Source organism: Peromyscus californicus, unplaced genomic scaffold, assembly GCF_007827085.1.
Source record: "Peromyscus californicus insignis strain IS unplaced genomic scaffold, ASM782708v3 Scaffold_8__1_contigs__length_139910024, whole genome shotgun sequence".
NCBI lineage: Eukaryota > Metazoa > Chordata > Mammalia > Rodentia > Cricetidae > Peromyscus > Peromyscus californicus.
Genome location: NW_026294606.1, coordinates 58008059 through 58021490, shown reverse-complemented (window position 1 = coordinate 58021490; position 13432 = coordinate 58008059). Strand labels below are relative to the sequence as shown.

General features: G+C 43.5%; 1 protein-coding gene across 2 annotated transcripts in view; it reads left to right on the top strand.

Moving 5' to 3' along the window:
- The window catches only part of Prkcq (protein kinase C theta), a 136604-nt gene that overhangs the window by 68448 nt on the left and 54724 nt on the right, over positions 1 to 13432 (top strand). For both annotated transcript variants that reach the window (XM_052728306.1, XM_052728307.1), the window contains exons 5-11: positions 1517 to 1679; positions 3189 to 3220; positions 3311 to 3396; positions 4557 to 4686; positions 9009 to 9118; positions 9903 to 10020; positions 11510 to 11670. In XM_052728306.1, coding sequence (XP_052584266.1) covers positions 1517 to 1679; positions 3189 to 3220; positions 3311 to 3396; positions 4557 to 4686; positions 9009 to 9118; positions 9903 to 10020; positions 11510 to 11670 — 800 coding nt within the window. The remainder of the gene's footprint in view (positions 1 to 1516; positions 1680 to 3188; positions 3221 to 3310; positions 3397 to 4556; positions 4687 to 9008; positions 9119 to 9902; positions 10021 to 11509; positions 11671 to 13432) is intronic.

The window sequence follows — 13432 nt, the reverse complement described above, 5'->3', positions numbered from 1 at the left end:
CCACAAATTACAAATGTCTTATACTTTCATTCATTCCATTTCATTGCCTCTGAACTAAAATAGAAATGTCTGCTTTTATTAAGAACTGACACATACAGGTCACAATTTATAGATTTGTCTGTATAGTTATTCCTTAAATTGAGGAAGAAAATTATTAACTTAGTAACGGTCTCTCACTCACATTCACCAAGCCTTGCTTATTCCCCCTCCTAATTCCAAATAAAGTGGCCTGACAAGTCTATCTTGAAAGTAGTAGGCAGAGCATGATGGCCCAGCTGAGGAACTGTGAGGAAAGTATGGGGAATTCCCTGCACATAGGAGCTTGCAATCTCCATGAAATAGACCCAGAAATGGCTGCCAAGAAGATGTGAGTCCTAAACTGTGTCATAAAACTCAGACGGTTTCCTAGGAGAAGGCCTCTACCTGTACAAAATCTCATTTGTCTAGCTATTCCCTTCCCAGCCAGCCACTGTTGATAATGGCAAAGTAAGGTTCCTTAGAAGATACACCCACCTCATGTGTGTGGTTAGACCTCTCGCTGCTGAGCCATAATAGAAGCAATTTAGTTCCATATTGTTAGTTCTTTATGCATTTGAAATATGAGCATGAATTCTGAATTTCCACTTTTGTAGATAAAAAGAAACAGCAAGTGATCCAACAGTCTCCAACCTATTACAAATTATGATTCTAAGCATTATAATCATTAAATGTATTATCCTTGCTTTAGTGGCAGGTCACAGTTCTCATTATTTCATTATTATTTACTATGTTAATTCTCTCAGTTTGCTGAAGTGTTCATTGCGCTACTTAGTGACTTACCATTTTGTGTTCCTTGTGGGTCTTGAGCATCAGCCTAGGCATTATAGGTATTCTCAGGATTCTATCATCTTAGATTCCTTTAACACTTTGGGGAAGATTTCATCTGAGCATAAGATGCTATGGACAAGGATAACCCACAAGCCCAGGGCTGAGTAAATACGTTCAAATTTGACAGTTTCATGTAAACGACACAGGATGACCTAGACATCGAAAAACTTACTTTGAACTATTAATTTTCTGGCACTTTCTACAGCAGAGGCTGTAGCTTGTATATCTGATCACTGTAGCCATCAGGAACCAGAACATTAAACTTCTCCCCAAAGTTCTTTGGTTCCTTTCAATCTTTGGTACCTTGTCTAAACACAACTCTATGCAAAGCATCCCAGCACCAGAGTTCTCTGTCCTTCTCACATCGCTGTCGGTCACATTACTCTGGAATTACAGACTTGAAATGTCAGAATTCTGGTTTAAAAGACTAAAGAGGGCTAGCTGAGCTAGAGAAGTAAACAATGGACCAATCCAATCCTTTAGTCATGCTTCCTGCGGCGATTCCATTCCGTCATCCCACCTTCACAAGCCCTTGGGAGGTCAGTGTGTCCACTCAGCACTTACTGCTTCTGTTTCTCAGGTCCCCACCCTCTCCAGCCAGCTGTGACTGTCATATTGCTTCACTGCATCTCCTGTTCTCTCTCTGCAGACACAAAGGACATGAGTGACTTTGAGAATGAAGGATTCTTTGCCTTGCATCATCGCCGAGGAGCCATCAAACAGGCCAAAGTCCACCACGTGAAGTGCCACGAGTTCACAGCCACCTTTTTCCCTCAGCCCACATTTTGCTCTGTCTGCCATGAATTTGTCTGGTACAATAACTTCGTGTTTTCCTCCCAAGCTTCAAGATCTGTCTTTTGTCACTGCTATGCCCTGGGTACCCCACCGTGAGGGAGCGTGAGGGAGCGTGAGGGGCTGAGTACTGGAGGATGGTGGTCAGTGGACTCACCAGCACTGAAAAGGTCTAAACAGCCTGATTCAACACGAGATTTTTATAATGTGGCTCTGGAAGAGGGAGACCCACTCCAGGAAGTCTTCTGTTAGTTAGCTTTCCTTGACTATGACAAAATACCCACGACTATCAATCTTATAGGAGAAAAGGCTTATCTGGGCTCGCAGTTCCAAAAAAGGTTGCCTATCTTTTTTATTTTAGGCCTATGACAAGGCAAGACGCTGAGGCAGGACAGAGCTGCTTAAGGCACCTTAAAGTATCCAGGAAGCAAGAGAGGAGAGAAAGCACCAGGGTCCCAGCATTCCTTCCAAGGGTACACTCCAGTGACCTCACTTCCTTCTACCAGATCCCACCTCCTTACAGTTCAAATATCACCACTGGCTAGTTTCAAAACCTTAGCACATGGCTATGGGGCATTTCAGGTCCAAAGCATAAGAGGTCCAATGGAGTTTTGTTTCTGACTAACTGAGAGGCTGCTGGCACGTGAGGGAAGGAACAGATGAGGGTGGATTGTTTTTGTAAGCAAAGCTGTGTAATTTGATAGTCAACACCTTCATCATTCCAATAGCCCAGCTACTGCATTACTGTGCACTGCACCAGATAGCACTATCCCACTGTCACAAATGGCTGAAATGAAGCTCTTGGGTGTCTTAGCCTCACAGATCAGTGTAACCACACAGCAAAAGCTATGGTAGAGTGGGAGTGAAATGATGCCTGTTTCTGCTCTCAGCATCTGTGCCCTCTAAGAGATGCTGGTCCCCTCGGGCTCCTGCAGAACCATTAATGCACAAGTTCCCGCTTCAAGTATCCTCAAGCCAGCAGATTACGGTGAACTTCCATTAAGTGTTTTTCCTCTAATCACCCAGACTCCCTTTGTTTCCTTTGTTTCTAATCAACAGAGCCGCTCAGGAACCCGTCTTTATGTCAAGCATTATGGGTAAAAGATATTCTCAGACTCTCAGAATGCGGAAATGAAATACTTTACAGATGAGTATGCTCATCTGTGTAGAAACCAAGAATGAGCAAGGCAGTGACTCACTCATTAGTTAAGCCAGGCAGTGACTTCTACAGTGAGGAACATAGAAATTTATTGCCAGGAGCCTGTGATACATTTTGGCCTGGTGTTGTAAGCAGTTTGTTTGAAAATGAAAAGATGAAAAGAAAATTAATCTCATTCAATTGATTATAGCATTTTAAGTAAAGCAACATAAACTTAAAATACCTTCTTGGCAAGTGGTACACGTGGGTTACTAATCAGAGGGAATCCTCTGTGGTCTTAGGAATATCGCAATCAGTTTTACCTATAGAACATTTCTGTTGCTGATGCCAATGTGAACATGCATTTGAATCTCACGTTGCTTTCTTACAGGGGACTGAACAAACAGGGCTACCAGTGCCGACGTAAGTACAAAGCATTTCAGTTGTATCCTCAGTGTTCTTTGAATTGGGTTGTTCCTCCAGAAATTATAAATGGCATTTGTTTCTTTTCAGAATGTAATGCAGCGATTCACAAGAAGTGTATCGATAAAGTCATAGCCAAGTGCACAGGATCAGCTATCAATAGCCGAGAAACCATGGTATTGGTGTATTTAGATTCCATTTCTTTACTCTTTTCACTTTTTCCAGCAAATCGGATTGTCAGCCTCACTCTTAACCTTAATAGCTACTAAAACCTCTGGTAAAAATAAGCGATCCAGAAACAGTGAGTTAAATGGATACGTGGTTTAGACAATAATAGTTTGTTCTCTGGGTTATCTTTATTTCTTGCACATTCAACGGGACATTATCATCAGAGTTTTGTTATTCACCTAAACCTGAAATAGTACTGTTCCATAGAAATACAATGAGAGCCATGTATGTCGTTTTAACCTTTCAAGTGGCCACAATAAAGAACCAGACATGGTGTGGTGCCATAAGACTGCAGTTCAGGACACTGAGGGAGTGAGACTCCATCTAGAAATAAGAAGTATAAAGCAGGCTGACAATATGGCTGGCCTAGTGGTAGTATACTTGCCTAGCATGTGAGAGGCCCTTGCTCAGTCCCCAATGCCACACGAATAAATAATAAAGTTATCCAAAGAGTAAACAAGTAAAATTCATTTGAGTCATATATTTAATTGAGCCAAGTCTATTACTATTCATTATGTAATCAATATAAAATATTTTACACTATTTTTCCCTAACAAATCTTTAAATCCTACTGTGTAATTTGCACATGCTTCTCAATTCTAGCCCTCTGCCCTACAGGTGATCACTAACCCTGTGTCGTTACTTGGTTTTCATATCCCAAGATCAGATCAAGAGTCTCCAACTGTTGTATCTGAGTCCATTGGGCCACCTCTCAACATTCAGATGTTCCTAGATCTTGACCTAATGTTCATAATGGCATCATGCAATACCAAATGAGTGTTTCTTTAGCTCCCACTGAAAAAAAACTATCCACATCACTTCTTCCTGACATGGCCACTCCATCTGTCGAGACAGCTGCCTCAGACATCAGCTGTGGGCCTCCTGGTGCTTGGCACATGCTTTGACACATGTGGATGACACGTGTGCTCTCCCCTGGGAGAACTTCAGGCTTCTTCAAATACCTTGGGAAGGTGGTAGGCAGTCTATGGTTAAAGGACCCATGCTATACATGTTTTCAATACAATCGCTGTGTGCCATGCATCTAAGAGATTATCAGAAGTTGAGACCTGGAGACACACATGCCACTAGCCTTCTGTCCTTCTTTCAGTTCCACAAGGAGAGGTTCAAGATCGACATGCCACACAGATTCAAAGTCTACAACTACAAGAGCCCAACCTTCTGTGAGCACTGTGGGACACTGCTGTGGGGACTGGCGAGGCAAGGACTCAAGTGTGACGGTGAGTACAGAGGCGTCAGTGTGGGTCCTGTGCATAGCCCCAGTGTTGCCTGCGTGTCATGGAGGGAAGGAGAGGCTCTAGAATGATGACCTCTGTACCCATCTTTATGTGCCCGTGAAGATGAGTGCCACCTCCCTGAGAAATAGACTTCCACTACTATCCTTCCACCCTGCCACATCTCCATCTTCACATACAAGGAAAGTGCACAACTGGTCAGATTCAAGGTTTAGGCTCCATAGCTTAGGGTGAAAGTCAAGGTTCAACAGGTCAAGGTCAAAGCTCAATAGTTCAGTCAAGGTCAAACATCCTGACCCCATATTTCAATGTTATACTCAGTCCTGGAGTGAAAAGACAGCATTCCTCTGTCCTTTCTGGTCCCTCTGCCAAGGACTCTTGACTCTGACCCAAGTTGCTGTCTCTTAGATTCTGGGCTCCCATCTTAATTCTAGCAGATGGAGTTATGTGGAACCCCTGCCCTCCTCCTTAGCACCAGTTAATGAGATTATTTCTGTCGTCCCATCAAGGAGCAAACATATGTGTCTATTTGAATAGTAGATGGTTCTAGTGAGAGGAACTCTGGGACATTAGCTGCAGAGTGTATCCTAAACTATGGCTGTGAACTCCAAGTGCCCAGAAGTGACTGTGTCCAGGACGGACCACCCTTCCTCTGGGGTTGTAGCAGAGCTAAGCTCTAATTATTTTATTTTTATTGTATTTATATACATCACTACTATTCCCTGAAAGTGGAGGTGCTCAGGCCTACACTGAAAAGAGAAACTAGGCATTCTTGATCTAAAACTCTTAAGTTTAAAAACTGAAACGCTATAATTAGGGAGTCATGAGGGAAAAAATGTCTAACGAAGGCCAACAAAGCACTCTGCCTTGCAGGTGAGAAAGAAGGGGAGACCTAGATGATTCATGAGATGGTTTTTTTTATCACATAAAAAGACCTTCCTGGTGATGAACTATTACATACATCAGCCTTTTATTTTACTTTGCAGCATTACTTATTTTCTCTTCTCTTTTAAGAGCTGGAGATAGCCTCCTAAAACTAGAAGACCATCTCTTTCTGTCTCCCTTTCCTCACTTTAGTAGTGTCCATGTACCTGGGGGGACCTAAGAATGGCACCTTAATGGAAACAGGAAGAGTCAGGTTTACCAATTATTACCCATAGCAGTCACTGGCCATCAGAATTCACCTTAAGAATCCCTTTACGGGTCACAAAGTCCTACTTGTGTCCTTTTCTCCGTATGCCCATTATAAAGAAAACTTTGACATGTAGGATTATGGAAAATACTATTAATTCTTAGGTAACAATAATATCCAAATATCCTAATTATATAAGCAGAAAGGCAAATGACAAAACTCTCACTGCTTGCTACTCCTGTGACCAACTCATAGTCAGGTTTCGTTTCCTGGGAGCCTTAGTGCCTACTTGCTAAGGCAGAAGTTGATCTTGACAGCATGATCGCAAAGCTTAGAACTTCCCTAAAGATTCCTTAGCATTATTTCACACTCGTGTGCTTCGCTTTACTCTTTCTAACATTCCTTCCTTCCCATTCCATCCCCTCCCCCTCCTACCATCTGGATTTCATATAACCCCCTTCCCTCTCTTCTTTCATTCCCTCTCCTTTCCCCCCTTTCCCTCCCTCCCTTCCCCTCCCCACTTCAACTTCCGTTTTTTGTTTTTCATATTCCCTAGGATTCCTGTTTTCTCCACCAGGCTTCGTCCTCACTTCTTGACTCTTCTCATCCCTTCCTCTGGTTATCTTTATCCCTCTCTCTTTGCCTCACTTTTACCTCCACTCATCAGTCATTTCCTTGCGTGCCCTGCGTCCTCAGCCTTTACACTGTCTTCTTTCCTTGCCCACGATAATTCCCATGAAAATAGTCATCAGAAGGGACTATTTGCGCTCCCAGAGGTCAAGTTTCCACCTGATAGGTTAGTAACAAAGATTCGTGGTGTTACAATGGGAATAAAGGTCTTTCTTCCTGACTGAGCATCAGAGTCAAGCTTAGACCTGGCTACAGTTTTAAGGAGCAAAGTAAAATAAAAATCCCAATGTACCTAATTCTCAACTGGTGTCTTACTTACATATCTGTACTCCCATCACTTGGGAAGCTGAGACAGGTGAATGTTCAAAGCCAGCCTAGGCTACATAGCAAGACTCTGTCTCAACAACAGCAACAAAATAGAAGCCTTAAAACCTACTAAATAAATCCAGTGTAGCTATATCAACAATGCAGAGCTTTTACTGCCACTACTAAAGTTTTAAATATGCCTAAAAGATTTTACTTTAAACAAATTTTTATAGCAAATGAAATTTATTTACATAGATAATGTTTTGTTTATTTTATGATGAACTGTCTAGAAAAATGTGGACTATTTAAAAGATGAAGGCTGCCACAATTTCATCTTGATATTTTAAAGTTTAGTTTTATCTTAAATTGTGTGTGTGTGTGTGTGTGTGTGTGTGTGTGCATGTGAGTCCAAGTTCATGGATGTCAGAAGAGGGTATTGGATCCCCTGGAGCTGGAGTCACGGAGGAGGTCATGAGCTATATGACTTCGGTGCTAGAAACTAAGCTTGGATCCTTTACAAGAGCAGAAAGTGCTCTTAGCCACTGAGCCACCTTCCAGCCCCACCCAGATGTTTTTATATGTGCTGATGTAAATTATAATGGTGGAAGAGAAATTGTACTTGCTGAACTGCAGTCCTGTGTGAAACTCTGTGCACATGACTTGCTAATAAGCAGTGAAGATTAAATTTAGGGTCTTAACTGCCTAATTCTATTAGTACAACGCTTAAGTAGTTGGGTAGAAGCAAGTAGTACCTGAGGTTAGAGCTTTCATCTGCTGGAGCTTGGAGTCTTTATACTAGTTTTTCTGTTGATTGTAATGGTGATCCTTCAAAAGGAAATTTGTCTAAAAACTAATAGCATGATGTAATAGTTGTCTTTACATAGACTCATGAGGACACACATCCCCCTACAGACAAAAGGAGGATCCCAAGGTCAGAGGATGATGTTATTAGGACTTGTGAATCAGGGTGTTTGTAGGGTCTAAGAGCTAGAAGCCTATGTAGACAGCATCAGAGGCATTCAGAGAGAGAGAGAGAGAGAGAGAGAGAGAGAGAGAGAGAGAGAGAGAGAGAGAGAGAGAGAGAGAGAGAGAGATTGTATATAGTGCTAGAGATCCTCCTCAGAAACCCTTGGGGCTCTTTGTTCAAGTTCTGCAAGGTCAGCTGTGACCAGGAAACACCATCCTCCCCACTCATGTATTGACCACTTCTCTTTCTTTTTCTGTGGAAAAACTACAAACCACATCTTGGCAGACCCACAAGGACGAAGGTGTGCTCTCTTCTCTGCCACTTTCTGTTAACTAGGCCACAGGTGTAAAGTTAAGACATTACCTCACATGTAAGAAATACCATTTTCTTCATGACCTTGATATTAACCTAAGCACGATTCCAATAACTGTAGGGGTCCTCTGCCCTCCCTGTAGTTGCATAATATCTGGGGGTGCATGTGTTTGGGGGCCTGAAAACTGAAGCAAGACCCCCACTCAGCTGTCAGGCTGGTGTTGGCATCCCCATCTAGAACCCCAGTGAGGAAGTTCTGTGGCTTTCTTCTTAAGGCTTTGTGGAAGGTTGTCTGATTTCATCAAATCTGAGGCCTAGTGCCTAGGTCCAGTTCCACTAGGGCACTGCAGTCCATCAAAGAGCTTCCTTCACTCCTGGGTCCACAATTGATTCACCCTTCTAAAGTGCCGTTCAGTCTCTAAGTTCTGTTCGCAGGAGACCCAGCCATCCTGGATGTCCCCCACTAGCCAGGGCTCAGACCTAGACCCTCATTACATGGCCCCATCATCACCAGTCAAGAAATTTATTAACGATGCCTCTTCCTAAAGTGAGCCCACGGTCTCGGGGCTTCTTTCCTCCTGCCTACTCCTAGCCCTTCATTTACACAAATACCACCTCATCCCTATCCATTTCCCTTCTTCAGGCTGAGGCCTCAGCTTAGGCTTCGTCCTAGAGAAGCTCCACCTAGGGCAGCTGGGAAAGGGAAGACTCAGTCTCCAGACTGGAGTGGAAGGGTCCTCTCTTCTATCTTAGCATTTCCTAATCAATAGAACCATCAGTAGATGCTTCAATAGAACCGATGTCAGCTTGGTGCTTCTCTCCACAGTCCATCTCAGATGCGATGCCAAGCACAGACTTTCTTCCCTATTACGAGACTGTAATGCCCCCTCAAGCAGGTGTCATTTTGTCGCTCCCGGGGTTTCTTTCCCTGTTCCTCACGGACTGCTTTCTTCCTTTCAGCATGTGGCATGAACGTCCACCACCGATGCCAGACAAAGGTTGCCAACCTCTGTGGTATAAACCAGAAGCTAATGGCTGAGGCACTAGCAATGATTGAAAGCACCCAACAGGTGAAGCCTCGAGAGGCGCTTGAGATTCTCCCTGTGTCCCCTCAACAAGGCCCACTCGAGTCCTTTGCTCTCTCACTGTCATCCCAACAGGATGTCCCAGGGTGTCCTTCTGAACACTTGCCTTGGGCTTTTCATCTCCCTCCCCATATTGCCACCTTTGAGATGCTTACTGAATTCATGCATCTGTGTGACTAGTTACAATATCATAAACTCTTCATAGAATGAGCAGGTAGAGAAAAAAGGAATTCCTTAAAATTACTGATGATTTACTGCCAGCTTTATATCTATATTTTAGGGCTACCTAAAAAGCTGGAGGGCAAAGATCTGCTTACTAGACTCATCTCCAGAATTGTCTCAGGACACTGAGTCTAGGTGACTTCTGCCTAGCCATGTACACCTTGTCATAGGTTAAATTCCCATCTCTTAAGAGCCAATTCTCATTGAGGCTTAGCATTACATTCTATATAAGCTACCTTGCCATTGACCCTCTTTCCTACCCTTACTTGTTATGGGATGAGGCTACTTGTATGGAAGATTCCAGCTGGTCCCCTTGAAGTGTGAAAAGGAGCTAAGTGCCTGCTGCTGAGGGCATTAAATGCTGTGGATGCTTGCAAGTCCAAGAATCCTGAGAGCACTCAAGGGAAGAAAAGCTTTGACTGTCCTGCCCATTTCAAAGTCTTAAATACCTTTTGTCCTCAGGGACAGGTGTGCAGTATGCTTTCTGCGGGTGGGAGATGGTGGCCACCGCAGCTGGTTGGGTTGTCTGACCCTGTTTATGATCTAGGCTCGCTCCTTAAGAGATTCAGAACACATCTTCCGAGAAGGACCCGTTGAGATCGGTCTCCCGTGCTCCATCAGAAATGAAGCCAGGCCACCATGCGTACCGACACCTGGGAAAAGAGGTAGCTATCGCTGTGGTTGACTGTCAGTCAGTCAATGTCAGTCACCTGTCAGGATCAATTTGACCCTGGATTTGAGTTCTTTGTGTGCCTAGTCTGATAAGCTTCCTTTTTCTCTATTTAAAGATTACAAATCCAATTATTAACTTTGAGGCCCCTACTTTTTTTTTTAACTGAAAATACATTCATTTCTCAGTCAATATATGCCTAACCAGGAGGTTTTTGTTAGGGGGTTGCTGGTGGGGGGGTACGAGAGTGTCACTTCCTACCCATGTTAAGTGGTTTTATGACATTAGTCTTCTGTAAAACAAGGTGAGGACAGGGCATCAGAGTTGTTGTTCTGCACCTTCCAGACTCTTCTGTGCGGTTTCAAGACAGGAAGGAAAAAAGGTCCTAGGCCTTAACCTTTGTCATGTGCCTACTGCTTGAAGGTACTTATGGGAAAGGGCAGCTACATGATTCCGGGTACTGAATCATATCAGCAAATATTATAAAATATGTTCTTTGGACTTCAAGAATATTGAAGAATCTTAAGGACTGGGGCAATGGCTTAGTTGGTAAGTGCTTGTATTGCAAGCACAAGGATCTGAGTTCAATACCCCAAAGTGACATTTAAAATAAAAAAGCTACACATGGTGGTCTTCATTTGTAATCCCAGTGGCATGAGGTGGGGGTGGAGACAAGTGAATCCCAGAGTCCCACTGCCAGCCAGCCTTGCCTAATTGGATTGTTCCACGCCTATGAAGAACCCGGTCTTAAAAAACAAGGTAAATGGTGCCTGAGGAATGGTAGTTGAAGCTGACCTCTGGTTTCCACATGCACACACATACACACATACACATACCCACATATACAAAAAAAAAAATTAATGGTAATAGCTCTAAGGGAGGGATTCCTAAAAACATTTTTCTGTACTTCTTCTGGCATCATTCAAGGACTAAATTGGCACAAAAATTTTAAAGAGAGATTGAAAGTCCATCTTGGAAGGATTTCCAAGCAGTAAAGATCAGTCTCAGTGATCTTAGTGCGGACAGCATCTTGCCTTGAAGACCATGATGCTAATGTGGTTCAGATCTTTAACAATGTCTACAAGATGCCATGTTCTCAGAGCTCACATTGTGATTCATGGAAAGTGATGTCACTGTGTCTGGGAGCCACACAGACAGTGGGAAACCCCTTTCCCCCAGGTTTGTGAAAACTCCTATTTCCCAATGACCTGAAATTATTAAAAGTTCTCTCCCTGTCTCTGTCTCTCTCTTTCTCTCTCCCTTGCATACATAGCCTTTGACTGAGTCCAGCCTTTCTTAAGTTAGACCATTTTTCAGGCTGTTGGCTAGATACAGAGACACAGTCCATACCTAATTTACAGACAGGTGGAGAGGAGTTAAACTGAGTTAGCCGGAATCCCAGAATAAGACATGGAATAAAACAGCGGGTAGGGGTCCTAAGTGACTTACCCATTTACATTTCACAATTGATTTGCCATTTTCAGAGCCCCAGGGAATTTCCTGGGAGTCCCCTATGGATGGGATGGATAAAACGGACCATCCTCCTGAACCAGAAGGGAATGTGCAAAAAGCCGTTCTGCAGCTGAAACTGAAGATTGATGACTTTGTCCTGCACAAAATGCTGGGGAAAGGAAGCTTCGGGAAGGTATGCTCCTGGGGACTTCAGACTACAGCCCCTACTGGGTGACACTCAATTCCTAGGACCAGATGGTGTGGATGTGTGCCAAGAGGGTACCCTCAATGTGTGGTGGGAGAACAAAGAGTGTCCAGCATTAAATGGGGAGCTGAGTGACTCAATGGTAATAAAAGCCTGTGTTTCCTATGGATCTCTGGTCCCAAAGCCATTTGCTTTAAGTCCATGTACGTCACATGCGATTGAGTTTGATGTCTTTTGAGCACCAAAGAATCAGGGAAGTGGCCATTTCCTGTTCACATTGGTCGTTTTATTTTTTTCACTGCCTCTTCCCCATGCCAAGAGTATTGCCCAGAGAGTGACCTCAGTTAACCTCAATTACCCATCTAAAAGGCCCATCTCCAAATAGGTTCATACTCTGACGTACGAGGGCCAAGATTTCACCGTGACACGTAAGGACGGGAAGGGAGGAAGGCACAGCTCAGGCGCTAACACTGTATGTAGTTCAGGAAAATCTTGGAAAATGGACCTTGAGGAAAGTCCTCCTTCCCTATCCTTCTTGCCACACACTGGGCAGGGGTAGGGGAAACAACTTGTCTCTGTCAGTCATAGAGGACAAGTACAGAATGAAGAGAAGAGAAGAAGGAGAGAGATGAGGAGAAAGCAGTTATCCTCAGGGCTGGGGATAGTTGGTGAAGCACTTGAATTGCAAACTGAAGGGCCTGAGTTCAGTTCCCAGAACCCACATAAAAAAGTCACGTTTGTTGGCATGTACTTGTCATCCAAGCACTGGAAACAAACAGACCAGAAGGTCCCTTGGGCTCGCTGGCCAGCCGGCCTAGCCAATTTAGTCTGTCCCAAGGAAATGAGAGACCCTGTCTCACAAAACAAAAAGTGACGGACACTCCTGAGGAACAGCATGTGAGGCTGTCCTCTAGACTCCACAGACATGCTCCACAGCACACACAAACACTCGTACACTTAAAGAAATTTCAACCGTCAGTGACAACAGAAAATTTCCAAGTTAATGATTGTAAAGGGGAACGTTACAGAATACAGGCTTTTGGGTATCTTAGGCATTGCAGACATGTAATTTATTACTAGGGTTCCTAACTCTTTTTAAAGTGTTAGATGGAACTCTTAGGAAATTTTTAACCAAGGGCCACTATGCCACAGCTGTCGGAATCCAAAGCCAGCTTACAGTAAGCACCTGCTGCTCAGACTTCGGCAGCAACGTCTACCCAGTTTATTTAACAACAAACAAGTTCAAGTGCACCCGAGTCTCCACCATGGCTGAGTAATACTGTGTTCTGGTATGTTTGCATTTGAACACTGATGCATTTTCTTTTCATAAAACCTTCTCTGCCCTGCAAACGCTAGCTGAGATCCATGAATCCTTTTCAGTTCCTCAATAATACGAACCACAGCAGTTCATTCAGTGTTAATCTGCGTGCAACTGGCAATTTTACAGCCAGTCTTTATAATAATTTAGCAGCAATTAATGTGCAATTATAACCTGATACAAAAAAATTGAAAGGACGTTATGTAGATGGCAATTGCCTTCTTGGCTCTTGCTTTATGGCTGGTTTTAGGCTGGTTTACTAAAAGAAACAATTACCAACAGAGTACTTTTGCTAATGGAATGTTTATCTTTCTTTGTTCCCATGTGGATTTCTACATTTGAACAAAGTTAATAAGCTAAACATACATGGCTTGGCAAGTATCCCTGAGGACATCCTGGGCTCTAGGTACCTTCTTACTCGGTGCTGAATGT